The sequence below is a fragment of the Cyprinodon tularosa genome, unplaced genomic scaffold (assembly GCF_016077235.1).
Source record: "Cyprinodon tularosa strain WSP-4 unplaced genomic scaffold, ASM1607723v1 ctg444, whole genome shotgun sequence".
Taxonomy (NCBI): Eukaryota; Metazoa; Chordata; class Actinopteri; order Cyprinodontiformes; family Cyprinodontidae; genus Cyprinodon; species Cyprinodon tularosa.
Window position 1 is genome coordinate 420,834 of NW_024039168.1, and position 19,810 is coordinate 440,643.

The 19,810-nt window shown below is 40.5% G+C and overlaps 1 protein-coding gene across 12 annotated transcripts in view; it reads right to left on the reverse strand.

Annotated features, from left to right (window-relative positions):
• Nucleotides 1-19,810, reverse strand: part of tns1b (tensin 1b) — a 184,041-nt gene that overhangs the window by 47,958 nt on the left and 116,273 nt on the right. For 11 of the 12 annotated variants that reach the window (XM_038300269.1, XM_038300268.1, XM_038300265.1 and 8 more), the window contains 5 exons: nt 14,464-14,505; nt 7,170-7,219; nt 3,423-3,594; nt 1,323-1,373; nt 1,124-1,246 (listed from right to left, as the gene is read on the reverse strand). In XM_038300269.1, the coding sequence (XP_038156197.1) occupies nt 1,124-1,246; nt 1,323-1,373; nt 3,423-3,594; nt 7,170-7,219; nt 14,464-14,505 (438 nt within the window). Of the gene's footprint in view, nt 1-1,123; nt 1,247-1,322; nt 1,374-3,422; nt 3,595-7,169; nt 7,220-12,245; nt 12,551-14,463; nt 14,506-19,810 lie in introns of those variants that run through there. The other variant, XM_038300273.1, reaches the window with a different exon arrangement.

Sequence of the window (19,810 nt, forward strand, 5' to 3'; positions counted from 1 at the left end):
GAACCACTGATGGATGGATGGATGGATGGATGGATGGATGGATGGATGGATGGATGGATGGATGGATGGATGGATGGATGGATGGATGGATGGATGGATGGACGGACGGACGGACGGATGTAGGGACGGATGTAGGGACGGATGTAGGGATGGACGGATGGGTGGATGGATGGATGGATGGATGGATGGACGGACGGACGGATGGATGTAGGGACGGATGTAGGGATGGATGGATGGATGGATGGATGGATGGATGGATGGATGGATGGATGGATGGACTGATTTTTCCAGGTGTTTAAAGAAGTGGTCCTGCATTGTACTTTCCCAGTAAAAGAAGTGGGAGAGAACCAGTTAAATAAAATATTGTTATTGCTGTTCAACTGGTGTCAGATTCCTTTCGTTTCACACGTTGTTCTTTTCTAAAACAGATTGCGGGGACTGAGCGTGTTCTGCATTATAAATACTGAAGCTGCTTAAACCACGGGGAGCCCAGTGGAAATGATTTGTTGATTTGCTGAAACCTGACATGGCCCGCTTCCTTAGTGACCACCACAACCTCTGAGCTCCCTTCCTCAACTCTCAGAGCTGCAGTCGCCATGGCAGCCAACATGTTTGTAACCTCCCTGTGGGAACACGGCGGCCTTAAGTTTTAGGATCCTTTGGCTTATTTTGATTTTTGCAAAAGAAAAAAAAAATCAGGACTGCAGTTGGTCTGCCATGAAAATATTTAGGTGTTAGATTGGGGGTAATTGCTTTTGGATGTTGTTTTTATTGGTGCTGTCAGAACACTTTGGAGCCAGATGAGTGTGGCTCGCCACAGAAGTTTAATGTGAAGCAACAACAGCGAAATATTGGTCAAGTCAGATTTTATGGCACTGTTGAGGGTAAAAGAGTAAATAAAACCAAGCAGCCATGATGACTGTTCTGCCTTCCTGCTCTAATTTGTGTTTTCCTAACCCTGCGAGTGGAACCTGACCCAAACAATCACACAAAGGGAAGCAATGTAAAGCACAAAACACTCCACCCCGTTTCACCGGGGAGGACGTCACTACAGGAGCAGCTGGAGCTTCCTAAGAGCAGCTCACAGCACCACCTGCTGTTTGCAGATGCTAGTCAGTCCCACCTTGTTGTGTATCACCACCACGTTGTGGCTGTCGGCGCTCAGCCAAGTGTCCATGGCTTTGCAGATACTGCAGATTTTATCCAGGGCCGGAGCGTGGTGGTCAGGCCAGCCGAAGTCCAACACCTTGAAAAGAGGAAGGGTCGGGATGAATGTTGCTCAAAAAGTGGAGAAGAAGAGAGGAAAAGAGAAGTGAAACTACCTTTGGGTTCAGCTGACTGATGTCATGGCGCTTCTCACTGAGGTTGAAGAGCTAAAAAAGAGAAGAGAACGGATGCATTAAGAAGGGTAATAGTTTACCTTAAATTTTGTTGCTGTTTTATTTTTGCTAGAATCCTTAAAAAACATCAGAGTCCAAAAAAGCCAGATCAGTCTATTTGTGTTCTTTCATGTTGTTCAAGTTGGCATGGCAACATAAAAAAATCTTCGACACACAAGCACTTCCAGTCTCTAAAGCAGGTCTGGTTCTGGTACCAGCACCAGGTTCTCTAAAAGCGCAGAGAACAGAAAACCTCTGATCATCATTTCATACCTAAAAGCATCACTTTCCTGATTTTGATTAAAGAAATCAAAAATAGTCCAAAAAAGAACCTGATAACCAATATTTGTTCATTATATTTATTTCTGTATCCTTTCTTCACTGTGAAATAAAAACCACATCACCAACTTTGCCTCCTGGTGTCGCCTAAATCCAATGCATCTAATGAGAGCAAGCAAAAATGTTCTGGTTTCCAACAGAACCAGTACCATCCACCAGCTGGGACCAACCTTCCCAACTGAACTGGACCGCAGTGCATTTGATTGGACCGAGTTCAAACAGGAGCAGATCGGTAAAATTCTCCTGTTCTCTACTAGATATTTTACATTTAGTGGAACAATCCCAGAGTGCAAAGTCAGCAACACCATCACAAAAAACTCCCAGAACTTTATTATTTTGTGGAAATGAATTAAAGAAAAGCTCTACAAGATGGACAAGTTACTGCAGAGTAACACCAGATCCTGGGAACAAGGCTACAGATACAAAGACACCTTAAAAAGCACTGATATAATAGCAGATGATTAATATCAAACTTTAAGCCATTTATTATTTAAGGAAAAAAAAACTCCCACATTATTAAATAATTATCTTTAACGAATTATGTTGCTGCCTTTTTTAAGATGAAGTTGTTGTTTTTTTTCTTCTTTTTCCTTCTCCTACAAGTTCTTATGATTTCCTGTAAAGAAAACAACAACAGAGTTTTCCTCCATTTAGCCCAACTGCATCTACAGGCTCTGTTGGTCAGTTCATGATAGATCATATTCTCTGAGCATGAAGGTGGGCGTGAAGCGCTGCACGCTGTCGTTCTTCTGGCCACTTTGTTGAGTCTCAGAGAGAACAGGAGGCATTTTTGAAAACGAACAGCCACAAGTTTACCTCAAACAACATCACAGACTCCATATTTTCATACTGAAGAGAAACTAGTGCAACGAATTGCAACGAAGCCTCTTTTTGCTAAAAAAAAATATGATTTTCTTGAAAAATGAACTTCAATATTCATAACCGTCTTACTTGTAATGACATTACACCTCTGAACAGAAGACCTGTGCAGAGACAGCGGCAGACAGCCCAGCTTATCCTCTCCTTTCATGTACGTGAACAACATGGAAGTCGTTTGAACGTGTCAACTTTCTTCAGAAGCTTGTCATAATCTGGTAATAGCTGTTTCATATATCTATATATATATATATATATATATATATATATATATATATATATATATATATATATTTTTTTTTTTTTTTTTTTTTTTTTTGCAAGTCAAATCTTCCTGAAAACTCAAAACACACCAAACCGTTTGATTTTCACCAGGACAATGATGCTGTCAAACACATTTTATATGGGGCCACCTTAGCATTCATATCAAGTCTTTTAAAGAGCTGAAACTTTTTTTTTTATCATTCAATTTTAAATACTTAAAACAAACATATGTCTTTATTTCATGGCATGTTGCTCCTCTTTCAGCTCTGAACGCGCTGGTTAAAGATCTCTATGTTCTCCAACTAACAGAAGCAAATGAGGAGTCCAAGTTCCATTGGGACAACAGTAAATGTCTCATCTGGTTGAGCGCAAACAAAATCTGGAAACCAAACAGCAGCAGCACCAAACTCTGTTCCACATTATGAGGACATTTTTTTTGTCAAAGCTGATTGTTCAAATGATGAAGACCTATTATATGATTGAACACAATAAATCTCAGCTAATCCTTCCCATCTGGAAGCAGACTGTTCGGTTAAACCTAAAACCACATCAGAGTCACCGCACCAGGTAGTTGTGTCCGTGTTTGGAGCACAGCATGGAGGCCACCTCCCTGAGGTTAGCGGCGTAGCTCTGCTCCTCCACGCTGCTGGGGAAGGACACCGAGATGATCCTTTCTGTGATGTAGATCAGGTCCAGCTCATAGCCTTCGTCCAGCGCCTGCAGGAGGCTCGCACTTCTGCACAGAAATCAAAGAGAGCAAAACGTCATGACGGGGGGATTGCTGTCAGGGAGTCATTGCAGACATTCAGGGGTTTCAGACATTGAGTGGCTGCTTACGACATCAGCATGCCTGTTCTGGTTCTACTCAGGGTTGCAAAATACATTTCAACACATTCCTGGACCTCCTTGGAATAAACAACCTAATATGGAGAACATGCAGCATAAACACCAAATCTACAGCAGCACCAGCGGGTTCCTGCAGCCTGACAGTGATACGGGCTCACCAACGATGACAGGTCATGTGGTCAGACTGCAGAGCGAGGATAAAGGGATTCATTTATGGATCCCAGCAGAAGAATGCGAGCACCTCACAAGTTCACCATGTGATGAAGGGAAAAGATTCCTTAGAAGTCTGTTGGGACACTATTTTGCTGCAGCTACGTGTCACTAGAGGTGAAAGTGGATCAGGTAAGAGGAAGTAAGAGGGGAAGAGACCCAGAACTGGATTCTAAGAGACGTGATTTTCCCTCAACACGCGTGAAATTGAAATTTTCCAAACCGAAGACCTAAAAGGTCCAAACAGAAAACACATCCTTTGGATTTGATCTTGGTGGATCTGCAGATACTAATCTGCTAAACAGCTCCCCAAAAAGTTTAAGTTAAAAAACATTCCACTGAACTTTGTTATCCAAGTTTGAGGACGTTTCACTTCCCATCCAGGTAGCGTTCTCAATTCAAAATGTCCGGATTAGCGTTGGAAAACTTGGAAAACAAAGTCCAGTGGTTTGTTTTTTAACTTTAACTTTTTGGAAAGACTATGACCTGGAAGAATGAGAATCTCCACCAGCTCCATTTGCAGGATTCAAGCTTTTTTCAGGTGTTTTGTCGAGATTCACCAATCAGGCCTCTCTTGGTTCTGATCCACTAATTAACAAAAGAAGAACAAAAATGAAGAAAACAACTGAGAAACATTGATCATGAAGGCTTCCTTTCCTGATCTCTACTGTCTGATATTTTATGGAATAGAAAACAAATAAAAAGAAGAAAGAAAAAGGTTGACGCATTTCTGGACTGAAAGATTGTGGGAGTTTTTTTTTTTTTAATCTGGTATGTAATGTAGTAAATAACATTTTGAAATATCTGCTGCTTTTACATCAAAGAGAATGTGTCAGGTTCTGATCTCTGGATTTATGCACATTTAGATTTTTGTTTTATATATTTAAATGGTAAACCAAAGAGGAATTAAATATATTTTCAAAGTTTATCTTTAACAGAACTTCATGGTTGACATTTAGTTAGAACTTCTCTGGTTTTGTCTTCCTGACCAGAGCCTTCAGAACACATTCTGAACACATTGATCCCATTTGCTCGGGTTCTGGTTCTGATCACTGATTACGGGTCTGTAGGTTTTCCCAACATTCAAAACATTCTCAACATTCTCTGAGAAGATTCGATCCCAAACATCCCAGACAATCAGCACCATTGCTCCAGTCTCCTCCTCCTTCTGTCTGTCCATTATGGCATTCTTAGACAATAGTTTCCCAGAACCTGCTGCCCGAGGTTAATCAAGCTCTGCACAGGTGGTAAGATGGTTCTGTAGCCCATCTCTGGTCCTATTCCATCTCAGATGTCCTAAAGCTTATTTATTTACACCAAGTTGACCTCTTTTACATGATGCAACTGTTCTGAGCTCTTCTGTTTGGGGTAAATACTGTAAAACTGAGGCTTGCTCTGATCTTTGCTGCAAGTTTCTGCTGTATGTTTTTATTCACGTCTCGTCTCTGGATGGAGATCAGACTTTTTCCCACCAGATCATCCTGTTACAGCTGCCTCAAGTAACTGTGTTGTGGTGATAAAGGTGGGCGGTTGGTGGACCAAACATGAGCTGTCAGATGATGAGCTGGGCTCAGGGTGTCTGATCTCAGACTGCTGCATGTTTCCCATATTCGTCAGCCTCTGGTCGACGGAGAGGAGATCCCTCCAGCTTTACTGTACTGATACTGTAACCTCTGTGGTACATCTGGAGCCAATCAGAACCTGTTTACTGGAAATGATTCATTACACTGACTAAGGAAGAAATAAAGCTCACATGCCTGCAGCGTCTCCAGAAAGATGCAGGAAGGTTTTCTGAACGATTTTGCTTTCTCCTTATTTGTCCTCTTCTTGGTGTCCTCTTTGTGCTCTTGAGTTTTCTCCCTTCATGCATGTTTTTGACCTCTTCTTGCACCAACAGACAGAACAGAGTCGTGGTCTGGTCTCCTTCCAGATCCGGCAGTGTGGGTCTATCAGGCCAGGAGCCAATTGGCTTCTCATCAGCTGCAGAGATTAAGTGATTGCTGTTTTTTGCTGCATCGCGTTTGGTGAATGACAAATGATCTCAGCACGCTCAATTTGAGAGCGGAGCTGATCCCATTTGGACCAACACAAATAGTGAAGAAGGATTCTTCAATCAGGAAACCTGAGATGTCTGGCTGGAAGGAGATCTGTACCGGAACAAGCAATGGCGGCGTTAAACCCGACCTGCTGGACTCCCCAATGGTTAAATAAATGGTAGGTGTTTTACCAGACCTGCAGAGACAGCCCACATGTCTGCACTGAGACGGAGAGCGGGTCACGGTTTGGACATCAGTTTGATGGGTACCACCTAGACAGGCTAAGCTGTAGACATGTTGACTCTTTCATAGAAATCATTTTCTGATGGTTGAAGCCTCTCTGAGCTGGAAGTTGCTTGTTGCCTCTGAGGAGAACAGCTCAGGAACAACCAGTGGGAGTTGTTTATCTGTACTAATATCACCAAGATCCCAATCAAATCAAGCATCGGTGGGATGTTCAGGGGAATAAAATGCCCGGTCATAATGTTGTGCCCGGGTAGAGTCTATGAACACAGCAGCTTTATTTGGAGCAGATTTTACCGAAGCTTCAAACTGGTTCTCCTGTTGGTTCTGTTTCTGAATGTTGTCCTGTTATTATGAAGGGAAACAGAACCGACTTATAGGGATTTATTTCTACATTAAACAATACCTTTTGGTCCAAACTGAAAATAATGTTTCTCTACTTTTTATCAGCAGATCTATTCTTTTCATTTCCCATTTTTATTTTTCCTCTTCTTCTCATTTTCTTGTTTTTCTTATTATCTCAATGCTGCAGAAAGACTTCTGTTTGTTTTTCCTCATTATCAAAAGTCTCACTGTCGGCCATCTGCTGTGGTTCAGTTCATCCTCTGCATGTGGAGCTTAAAGGCATCATTAGCAGACTAAATGAACGAGGTCTTTAATCTGGACAGCAGCTTTTATAGTTTCGTATTTTACACTTACTGTAGACAACACAACGAGAACCGACTGGGACAGATTATAGAAAGACACATGGGTGCACTAATTATCAAGTTATAAAATATGATCGACCATTATTAAAAAAAATCTTCCCATCTCCACCTGGTTCTGATCCAAGATCACTTTAATATGAATACCGGATTCTTCCATCTTTAATCTTTGAAATTATTCAACAGAAAAACTGATGAAACATTTTCTATTGGTAAAAGTTCAGGAAATAAAAGGCAGAAGTGAAGACAGAGGAAGATGAGAGGGAACCGACCTGGACGGTCTTCTCCGTGACTCCATGCTCTTTGAGGATTTTGTTGAACCCTGGAGATGACAAAAAGTCACACATCAGTTTTTCATTTTTACCTGCTTTTAGTTTCAGCTACTCTTGTCGGCCTCACTGCTTATTTTACTACAGATCGATGTAAGACTTCCCATCAAATCTAATCTTTTCCAATCTAAGCATCACAGGGGAAATTAACATTTACTTGTGATTTCACTCAGATCATCTTCATTTAAGGGACATAATAGCAAATAAACGAAAACTTTAGAGAACTGTGGAGCTGTACAAAAATATTGATAAAGCATTTAATCAAAATGTGTTTTTTGAAATGATTTTCCAAAACATATAAAGTATTTTATTGCTAATCTAAATGTTCTTTAAATCTGAGCTTTTACCAAATATATAGTTATTATCAAACCAGGAGAAAAAAAGATTATTATCTCCCTAACCCTGAGCTTAATAAAATAAATATGACTTTATTTAGGTTTTTTTTGTTTTTTTGGGAAGTTTTTTTCGAGCACAAATATAAAAATCAATTGAAAAAAATTCAATTAAAAGAGTAATTTCAGTAGTAACACCACCGCTTGTGTTGTTAAAAGGAAAGTTATTCCGGTTCTTAATGACTTGTAGAAACCCAACATCCGTAGCCCCTATCAGGACTGACCCCCCAGGGTCTCGTCACGCGGTCATGTTTGAGTCAGAGAACGTCAGAACTCAGAGAACTCCAGCACACATCCTGACCTGCGACACAGCTTTCAATAAAAACCCTCAACATGAAGGAAAACATGAGCTGCTGCTTCTGCTGCTGGGAAGTTTCAGCCTCATGTTGGAGTATTAGCACACTGAGAGACTTAAAATACAACGTACACCCTGACAGGAGGGTGGGGGGGTGTCATTACTGGTTCACATGATGTGTTCATGCAGCAGAAGAGAGGGGCCCCTGCAGAGCGGTTTGACTCTGAAGGTGCATGACTGTGTTTGGCTCCATTAAAGCCGCCCAGGCCGACTCCTCCTCAGACCAGCTCAAAGAGGAGCTCAGAGGGGGGCGTTCATCATCTATTAGACTTGACTAGCTCGCTAACGCTAACCATAACCTATGGCTGTCCTCCCTGCAGGAGCCTCAACCTTCTCTGCTCCTCTAACAGCTCAGCTGTCTGAAAGGGAATCCTTTTGTTTTCTGTTTCCACTAAACTGACCTCATTTGCTGCAGAAGGCAAATATCTGAGAAAAAAAGAGACCTTTCCTAAAAGTAAAGATGGAGGGAGGGGAGGGGGGGTTTGGTCAGATGGAAAAAACAGTAAATAGGCTCATAACTGGATCTGATTAAACTTCATTATCTAACATACCCTGACCGCTCTGTTCAAGGAGATTACAATAATTACTCCATCCTGATATATATTTGGGGTAAATCTTTACGAAATGAGAGATGGAAGGAGAGCGCGATAGAAATGTTCTAAAAAAAGTCTTCAGAGGGTGTAGAAACCCAGAATTATTCATGACAGATTTACACTTTAGATAAATGATAAACATAACACACCGGAGGATGATAAAAGGATAAAATAAATTAAAAGATGAAAACAATTTCTCCTCTTGATGTTCGACAGAATCAGAGGCGTTTTGCAGAGAAGCTTTTTGAACTTTTTGGTTGATATTTGATGAGCTTCAAGTCTTCGGGTTTGGAAGGCCTCCTAGCCATAACCCTAATCTTTAGCTCCCTTATCTGATTCTCTATCATGCCTCAGACCTCCCCCTGAAAAAAACATTGTTTCTTCCAACCAGAACAGAAAAGTCTGTAGTTTTTATGAAAAATATCTAGCTTAAATTTATCTGAAGCCAATTCAGAAAAACCAAACAGAATTGGAAAGGCAGACAGACACTCCTACAGATTACAAACATGAGTAGATTAGCAGTTTAGTTATTCAATTGCCCCAAGAAAAAAAAAGGAAGTTAAACTAATCCAAAAAAAGGGTTAAACTTCTTCACATCTCTGTAGATCACATCAAACTAAAATAAAACACCAGTTTTAACCCTGAGGCTGATATGATCCACACAATATAAATACCCAAATTCTGATGTAATACAAAGAACATGAGATTAGGTCCCTTGGTACCAGCTAAGCATTATTTTATAAAAGCCATGCTCCCTGTCACAAAGCTCAAAAAATCTGGAACCGGTTTCTGGAACATGACAGTGTTCTCTGAATTAGAGGTCGACCAATGGAAGCTTGTTTTAAAGCGAATGCTGAATATGGATTATTATTACACATGTATAACCGATCCTCTCTACATGTTGCCGATTCCTTTTGTGCATTTTTTTAAGGCAATGTTTCTTTTTGTTCCGTTTTTACATGATAAAAATAAGATAATGATGACAAATCTAAAGTCTTAAATTGAACAAACCAAAGATTCAGCCGGCTGATGTATCGTCGTCCTCTAATCTAAACCCAAATGGTCTGCAGCTTCACCCTACACTGCAAAAACAATCTAGAAATAAGTAAACATTTCTTAAATTAAGTGTATTTCCCATTAATTTGAGCCGGTAAATAAGATGATTTGCCAATAGAATGAGTAGTTTTGCTACTAAAATAAGATAATTTGATAACATGCACTTGAAATAAGACAATATAATTGTTTTTTCTTATTTGAAATGTAAATTGTCTTGTTCCATTGGCAAAGTGCTTCACTTACCACCTAAATTCAAGAAAAAATGCACTTATTTTAAGGGAAAATGACTTCAATTTTTTGCAGTGTAGATGTGCAGCTAACAAACCCAGATCTGAAGAATGTTCCTGACAAAGTTTTTAATCTACGAAATAAAGAAGCAGCAACAAAAAAAGAAAAGGGGTACAACCCGCCACAGAAAGGGATCCTAATGGAGTGAGTAACTAAAACTACCAGGTCATATCTCATGTTGCTTTCAGTTTTTACTGCAAACTCTATTTAACATCAACATGTTTAACATATTTAATCTATGAGGATGAAATCTATAAAATGCACAGAGTATTCCATACAAGCTGCTCTGACACAACTAGAAGTATTGGGGTATATTATCCTACTGTCAAGCATGGTGGTGGCTGCATAATGATGTTGGACATTATTACTACTAGTAGCGCTGCTGAAGTTAAAACAATGGTGCTGAAATGAGCCATAATTGTACTCAACTAAGAGCACTTCTACCACTTCATTATACTTTTATTCAAGTAATAGTAAAAAATTTACTTGGTTAAAAGGGTATTTAAGTATTGAGTAATTCATCTTAACACCGGATATTTACATTTATGTGATACAGAGAGACCAAAATATAAAGTTATGTGCAAATTCTGGTATTTAAAAGACTATATTAAAATAAAAAACAATTACTATCCAAGCTTAACATAACTATTGAAATCAGTGCCTCCAGTGACAATATTTACTCCTCACTGTCTGTCAGGTCCATCTCTAAAAGTCATAGTAAATTGAAGTGAACTTGTCTATGAAAGAAAGACTTATTTTGATGCAAACATCAACTGGAGCTTTTTTCACTTCATTGAAGTTACTCAGGTTGGGTGGAGGAGCAAAATATTTTACTCAAGTAAGAATGGAGATAAGTACTTTATTGACATATTACTCAAAAAAAATAAAAGGTATGTTTAAGTAAAACTAGACATCAGAGTATATTTCTGTCAAATAAAATCTATGATTTATTACGAAGACTGACTATAAATCTTTTAACCTCTGTAAGGTAGTTGGAGTTCGGACCCAGCTGGGTCCACACACCTCTAGGCCACTTTTAATGGATAAGAAGGTCACATTAGGCCTATTTGGAGGGGGTATACTGGAGGCCTTATTTTAAACAGTAACAGCTCTTTAGGGTCCCACATTGTGATTATTTCATCCTTCAGGAACCTGATATGTCGCCACGGCAAAAATAAACAACCATGAGAGTGAAAGATTTGTGCATGCTACTCTGTAATGTGGCAGGAGACCCAGTAATGTCCGACAGGCTGACTTTTAACTCTTCAATCGATGAGAGAGCAACAATTGTCCAAATTAGTGTTATAGGATATTTTGTTTTGGATCTTTAATTAAAAATGAGTTCTGACCAAATTGTAAAGACTTTACATAAATGCATTAAGAGGAAAATGGCTCTAAAAGTAAATACTGGAATCCAGTAAGGGGCCCAAGAAGCTGTGACTGAAGAAAACAAGCATTCGTTCTGCCCAGTAATTCCAGCAGAACTCTACTGGGATTCATGGGAAGCTGTCAGATCCAACTGATAAGGTTCTGATGAGAGCATTTCAGCAGCGAGCACACCAACATTAATGTTTATGCACACAAAAAAAGCTCATTTCTAGATGCTTCGCATTCATCTCGACATTCCCACGAGGCTGCTGCCGAACTGGGGTGACACAAAGCACCCACCCCCCCGCCTAATTGCTCCAGTATGGGAGATCGACCTCCGAAGTGCAGGGAGTCGTCAGAGGAGGACAGAGATGAATTAACGACGAGAGAAGGGGCAGAGATAAACGTGAAAAGAGGAACTGAGAAGATCAACCCATTTGACTCAACATTTGGGTTTTAATGACCCTGAGTGGGATCTGAGTGGCTTTTATGAGCCAGAACCTTTCAATCACAAATCAACCACATTTGCAAATAGAAGAAATAAAACAAAAGCTTTTAATGTGCTGGCATTGTTAAAAACTAAAGTTTGTTTAAGCAGTCGCAGAGTTAATGAAGACCATCGCTGTTGCGGAGCAGAGGAAGCCCTGATATCTGTAATATGTGCTGCTTAAATCCATTTCGTGGCCCTGCAGCGTTAAAGACACCCCATGTGCATTTTAAAAGCTCGCGCTGGGAAGGAGCGCGGCAGAGGTGGAGGAGGTGGGACCTGGAGCTGAGGGGGGGTTCCTCCAGGCCCTGCTGCAAGATGAAAACCATCTGGGGAGGTTGACTTTACAAGCAAACCATACAAATTAACCATCTGAGAAAGAGCGAAGGATGGAGGAAGGGCTGAAGCCCGCTGGTGAGAACCAAAATCTGAGCGCCAAAAAGAGAAGCTTTAGAAAGACGCATGGTCTCCCCATCCTACCTTCCTGAAAAGGTGGCCGGTGCTCCATCGCCATGCCCCCCTCAGAGAGGAGAGCCGCCTTCTCAGAGACCCTCCTCGGTTCATCTCTTCTGCTGCCCGTCGCCGCTCCGTGTGCAGCGGTGAACTTTTCTCTCAGGGACCTCTCCCTTTTCCCTGACAGCCAAGGAGTTCACCAAAGCAAAAAAGGGAAAAACAAGGGTTCTATTTTGGGCCAGCCGGGCCAATGCTGCTCAGACCAGGCTGTTCCACAGAACTCCTCCGTCCTCCCTGTGTTCTCCTTTCTCTCCTCCTGTCTGCTGTGGCCTCCCTCCCCCTCCAGCTCTGCCTACCACCCAGTTATCTCTCCCCCTGATGTTCAAACTTTTCCCTCCCTGCCTGCCTCCCTCCCGTAGCTTTTTTTCCCCTCATCTGTGTACAAATCTAAATTGCAACTGTGAACCGTTTCCGCCTCTCAGGACAAACATCTGGGGACTGATGAATGTTTGTTCATAATAATAAGCACTTAGCAGACAGTTAGCAGGCAAATATCCATAGTGGGGTGTATGTGAAGGGGGGGTACAATATCTTTATCCCAAAGAAAATGAAGCAATGAGACGAAGTGAAGCGTTGGATTCATGAGATGAATGCTTCTGATGCTCCCAGGCGATGAGGCGAGGCCCGCGTCCGCCTGACATCACAGAGCGACCACAAGCCAGCGAGCTTCTCCGGGTCAGTAACAGCTGCACAGACATGTGACCATGCAGGAAGTCTCACCCATAAACTGGCTTCAGAGAAAGGCCGATTCAGGATCCGCATTAGACGAGAAGACTGCGCCTCTGTTCCTCTAACTCAGCAGGTTTGTGCAACATCTTTGTCCCGCACGACTCTGGCTTCTCTGTTCTGCTCTCTAAAAGTAGATAACCTCATTTAGAGACTCCACTAACACTCAACTCTGGGCTAAGTTTGGAAATGCCAGTAAAAGCGAACCACACGCACAAACAGAGACAAACTGGTTGAGTTCTGGTCTGTGTGGGGACAGTGGGCACAACCCCACGCCGCTTCCACGATCCTTCCGTTCTCAGACAAAAATCAGCCCAGAGGATGTTGTCACAGACAAATGTGGACCAGTGGGTCCAAAACAAACACAGTGATGTTTGTGCTGCTATAACTTAGCACACAAAGAGGAGGGCTGTACGATTTTACGTAAATATGAGGTAGATCAAACGTTACCTGCAGACGGTGGCACCTTTCTAATGCTCTTCAAACCTCCATTGTTAAACCCCGCCCCCACCCTCCCCGGACATCTTATGCAAAACATTACTTATCGTCTCTGATGTGCAATATTCTTCTCCGTCACTGTGCAATAACACATCCCAACAACTGTGTAGCCTGTGTATTTTTTAAAAACTTATTTATAAGGTCAGTACATTTCTGCAGTGCAAGTGCGATAACCCAATTCAGTTACTGTGTAGTCTGATATTTTTATATCAAAGGGACAAACTTTCCAGGACATTACAACTTTTTCTTTGTACTATATGCACTCTTTTTATATTCTCTGTCGTATTTTTATCTTTAATGGCATCTTGCTCTAACTCTTTGTACTCTATAAAAGCTACTGGAACCGGAATTTCCCTGAAAGAGTAATCCCAAGGGATAAATAAAGTTGAGTCTAAGTCATTTTCTTTTTGAAAGTTCTGCAAACATATTTTGATTTTATGGCTTGAGCTTTTGGATTTTGCATCATTAAGTTAATCGGCTGAAAATGTCTGGTTTAATGAAGATGACGGAGACATTTTTACTATAATAAAAAAGTTGCATCATGATTTCAGCTCTTGGAGCAGGAAGGAGACCTGCAGAGGCTCACTTCAGAAACCCAGACACCATCACTGAACACTACTAGACCCCTTTTGAATAATTAACTTTTTAATGAAAATATATACATATCAGACCAACTTAAACAGAAACTTATAAAAGAGAAAAATAGATCAAAATAAAAAAAAAATAAAAATAAAATTAAAATAAATGCAACTACATTAAACAATATAATATTATGAACATAAAAGAGAATGAAAATGACAGTAAATCGTTAAGCATACGAAGCCTCAGTTTAAATTATCCCTACTTATTTTAATAAAAACATATGTGGGGAAAGCAGTTTTATCTAATTCAAGTAAAGGACACAGCTGGATTAAAGCATAAAGCGGGAGTAAAGTAAATAAAGGCGGCGGCTGAGACTCACCATGGTGTCTACATGCTTGAGAGCGAGGTTACTGCTTGGTGCCTGTTAGGAAACAAAGAGGCACAATCAATACACATCATATCTTCCAATCATATCAGGTCATGTGCAATTATTTTTATATGAGGTTATATCTAGGGCCATTTGGGAGCCAGTGTTTGCCCAAATGTGGTCCAGAGTGAATCAGGATTCCAACTCTGAATGCGGGGGACCATCTATTATCCCCCCCTGTACAAATATTTACACAAAGAGACAAGACTGCAGCCTTTAGCCAAGACCGAAGGGTCCGGCCACAGTTTCACTGCCTTATACAGCAATGGAGGGAGAGAGAGGGAGGATGAGAGGAGCATAAACAGCAAGGAGGTAGGTGGACGTCAAGGACAAGCTGAGACGGAAGCCAGGTGGGGCAGATAAAGGCGAAGACCGTGATCATGTCAGACTTCATGATGCGGGATTCATCTGCTAACATGGAAAAAGGAAAAGTAACAGAAAAAGTCACATTTTCCAACCTGCCCACACAAGACGTCTGCTAAAGGACTGAAGATGCAAAACATCACTGGCATCCATTAAAGAACCAGAACTGAACCTACAGAAGATGCTGGACGTTCAATGGATAAAATAGCATTTCAGAAATGTAAAGGAGGAATGTTTTAGCTTTCATTAACTTAACGTGTTGTTATTGGATTTATCTTCACAAATATCAACCTGTATGGAAACACAAAGGACTGCTCAATATGTGAAGGATTATTAGATTTGGGCTTTTTGGAAGACTCACAGCTCCAAGCTAACAGATCTTAGACACAGAAGACAAAGGAGTGTTTGAAATTTGTGCTTTTCTGTTTCTCATCCCGCCTGAATTCTGACCAAGTTTGAGTTTTGGGATCAAACTGATCTTTTCTACCACCGTCTGCCTCTCTCATGTTTGAGTCTGGATCAGGACAGTTAAATATAGCCACTCAGGCCAATACTTTAGATCATATGTGTCAAACTCAAGGTCCACAGTGCGGACCGGCCCACCACAGCAATTTCTTTGGTCCTCAACAGCCAGAAAAGGCATACAATGTTATTAAAAAGGAGTTTGAAATGCCTACTTTAGATGATCCCATCCAATATCTGTATCTGACTAATGGTGCCCATTTCACTGCATGAAAAGTGAGATTTTCGTCCCCGTAAACCCCCGTAAACTCCCGCAGATCTGCCTGATTTTCGTCAGTTTCCGACAATTTGCAACCCGTGCTTGTCCGCGTTTGTCGTGCCACAAATTGTCGGAAACGGACTCTGACGTATGTGGAGAGCGATCAGCTGTACTAATGGCCCTAATTAGCATATGAATGCAGCAAACCCGCGCGGCTGGCCAGGTCTGGCTTGAATAACCTTCTCAGTATTGGCTGAAACCACTATTCTCAAACAAGTGAAATCGCTCGTGATTGGCAGCAAAACCACACGTGGCCACGCCAGGCTTTAATTTTCTTACTGAGTATTGGACGGAACCACTTCTTTTTAAACAAGTAAAGTCGCTCGTGATTGGTTGGCATATATATATATATTTACATATATATATTTATTCATTCATATATATATATATATATATATATATATATATATATATATATATATATATATTCATATATTTATTCATTCATATATTTGTTCATTCATATGCTGTGTATTTATGTTATCCTACACTACTACACAATTATTATGCTACCATCAAGGACATGAATGAATTTATACAGGAAATGAAGATTTGCCAGGAAGCTGTTTATGCAAAGAAAGAGGTTTATTAAAACACACACAACTATATACAACGCGTATCCAAACACATGCGTATCTAAAAATTACAACTCCGTGAACGGTCCGTTTGCTTCCTCGGGGTTGGAGGTAACTGGCAGCATTCCCTCCGAGGCAGGTCCGATGTGCAGACGCATACTGTGCGTGGCCCTGTACTTCGGCATCGCTTCTAACCGGGACTGCAGCTTAACACAGAGTTCAGTGAGATCCGGCCTACGAAATGGCGGCGACCGTACAATCCATCCAGAGACACCGCCGACGACGCCATCTTCTTCGTCGGACATGAGGTCGACGGTGGCGGACTTCCAGAGTTCCACTTCCTCATCTGCCAGCACACTCTGCCTCGCCTTCAGCAGCTGAAAAAAAAACAATGAATCAGCGCACTGCGTATGGACACAACACATCTATCAATGCACCTGAAAAATAGTCACCAAATAAAGTCTTACCCTCTTTCTTCTGGCCCGACTCCGAGCAGATAGCCTGGCAGCCTCCGCACGCAGCGTGCTGGCTAGCAGCGTGTATCTGAAGCTCCTGCGTACCGTCTCATAATACGTCTTACAGGCAGCTGGAAAACAATTAAATGAGAGTGGTATGAATAAAAAAAAAAAAAAAAAAAATCAAACGCAAGTCACAGTAACAAGGAAGGAGAAAACATTAAAACGAGTCACTTCCACACAATGTCGTCTTTATCAACATCGTGCAAATCCGAGCAAATAGGAGGTCACCGCCTCATTGTGAGGCGACTGTAGTCTGTGAAAAAAAAAAAAAAAGTACAGCTATGGTCGGTATCCATCCGTATCCATGTCCTTTTACCGCAGAATGAAAGCATATTCTTTAAACCTTACCCCTGCTCCGGTTCATAGCGCCTGCAATTAGTCTCCGAGTTGTTAAGACGGCATATTGCTTCCTGTGAATCACAAAAAATACACTTTAATAAAGCTTTAGGCTAGGCTGCTTTTAGCTTACCTAGCTAGGCTAGGTTGTCTTTAGCTTGCCTAGCTAAGCTAGGCTGCTTTTAGCATAGCTACCAGTAATCGAACATATATTTACCGCTAGCGTGGCGTTGTGCACCCGTCTTCTCTTCCTCGAGTTCGTAGCATCGAATTCTCCAGCTGAGTGAGGCGCTCATTCATGTCGGCAGTATGTTGGGCAAGCTGACGAGACAGTCCGCTGATAGCAATCAGCAGTTTCTTCTCGTCGGTCTGCGGGCTGGCCGAAAGTTGTGGACTAAGAGCAGTTGGAGGCGAGTTGAACGCGAGACGTCGTGCAGCCATTGTTCACGTAACAACAAAATACAAACACGGTAAATGGAGATGAAGTTCACAACACAAACATGTCTGCTAATATGCTGGTCTCGCGAGAAGTCGTAGTGCACAAAAGCTCACACGTGATTGGACGATGGGGCCGAAGGCTCATCAGGCTCCTCCAATCACATACGACGTCATTGTTATACGGAAGGACTCGCGAGAAGAGCTCGCGTCGCTCCATTCTGGAAGGTGGCGGTAATGCACCTATAAATTGTTTGCAATTGCAATTGTTTGTCTCCATAAGATTGAATTTGAGCAGGTGGACATTAGAGATAATAAATGCAACAACAAGTTTTTGAATCAATATTCTATAAATAATATGTACCCAGGAAGAACAAAAAGCACAGCTCTCTTACAAACTTTTAAGAAATCTATGATAGTCAAAATTAGGACAAATTATTTGAAATTCCCAATTCCTCCTAAATATAAAGAATTACAGTTTAAAATAATAAATAACATATATCCTTCAAATGAGTTTTTAAGAGAGAGATTTAAGTTTAATGTTAAGAATTGTGGCTTTTGTACAACTCAATTGGAAACAACTAAACATCTTTTTTATGAATGTAAAGAAGTATTAAACTTATGGGATCAACTTCGAACCTTTCTGTCTTCTAAAACAATAAATTTAGATTTTATTTCCTGGCAAAACATTCAATTCGGTTTATCCATTAAAGAAAAAAAATTTGGAATTTTTAATCAATATTCTAATAATTGTAACAAAGTATTATATCCATAAATGTCGCTATGCAAAATGCTCCCTCTCAATCTCTGCTCTCAAAAATGAACTTTCCCTTTTCAAAAGATGTCTGAGAAAGATGCAGAATTTAAATGCAATTAAATTGTTTGAGTTAATTGAAGAATTTCAGTTGGTAGTCCCCACTGATTAATTTACTTTAACTACTATTATTATTTTATTTATTTTTATTTATTTTATTTTATTTTATACTTTGTTCCAGCCTGTGCATTTAATTTTATTTTTCAAAAGCAGGAGTTGTGATATTTCTTCTTGTATTGAAATATTTGTTATTGACTTGTTATTTGAGATTGTTATTGTTTTCTTATATATTCAATAACAAAAAAAAAAAAAAAGTGGAAATCTAAAAAAAAAAATTAACCATTACAGCCAACTGATTCTGATTAAAACTAATTTTTGAAGTAAATTATTTTGTGTATTTTTTTTACATAACATTTGCATACACAGTAATCTAGCGTACTTTAATTAAATAAATCAATTCAAGCTAAAATGTAAGAGTCTATAATTAGGCTATACTGAGCCTGATCTATTTCTACCATCTATTTGGGGGATATTTATTGCCACACTTTGGGCCACTTAAAACCAATTTAGCATGCTGGCCTATGTTCTTATGACCACAGTGTACCAATCTTCTGATGGCTACTTCCAACAGGATAATGCGCCATGTTATAAAGTGAATCATCTCACAATCATTTCTTGAAACTTTTCCACTTAAGTAATTGTGAATTGAGCATATTGACAGACAACATTTTATTTTTTATCTTAAATGCAAATTTAAAAAAAAATAATTACTGCTCTAAGGGCCGGATCTATCAAAGGTTTGCGTGTATTAAAACGTGAGCTATTTCACTGCGCACGCTAAAAAATGTACAAACTGATCTATCAACAGCGTGCTAAAAGCATTTGGTCTTTAAAACGTGCTAAATAGCGCCTCTGATCCATTTAGTACTTTTTCTGCAATGAATATGCAATATGGGGCGTTTACACGCTAAAGTGCGTCTTGTGGGAGGAGAACATGTAAATATATTAATTTAGCACTCGCAAAGTGATTTATCAAACTTGAACGCAATTTTGCTAACAGTATCTGACTCTATATTTAACACGTTTCAAAAGAAGGTGCAAATGGTCTGTATGCGTAATTGCGCACACATGGCAGCGGTTATTGTCGCAAGAAGGAGACATGGAAATAAAACAAGGAGACGCAGAGAACGCATTTTTTCACTCCGTGTGAATATTTTTGCAATGAACGAGGAAACGATCATCAAAACATATCGTTTATCCAGCATTGCCATTTTGGAGCTGTTGGGGGAACTCCGAATGGATTTGGAGCCAGCCACAAGGAAGACCCACGCAATACCAGATATCACAAAACTCCTTGCAACATTGCACTTTTTTGCATCTGGGTCATTCCAGCGTACGGTTGCAGCGTGAGCTGGGATCTCCCAATCTCGTTTTTTCAGAAGTGCTGTCCGACGGGGTCGGGGTTCTCCGCCTGTGG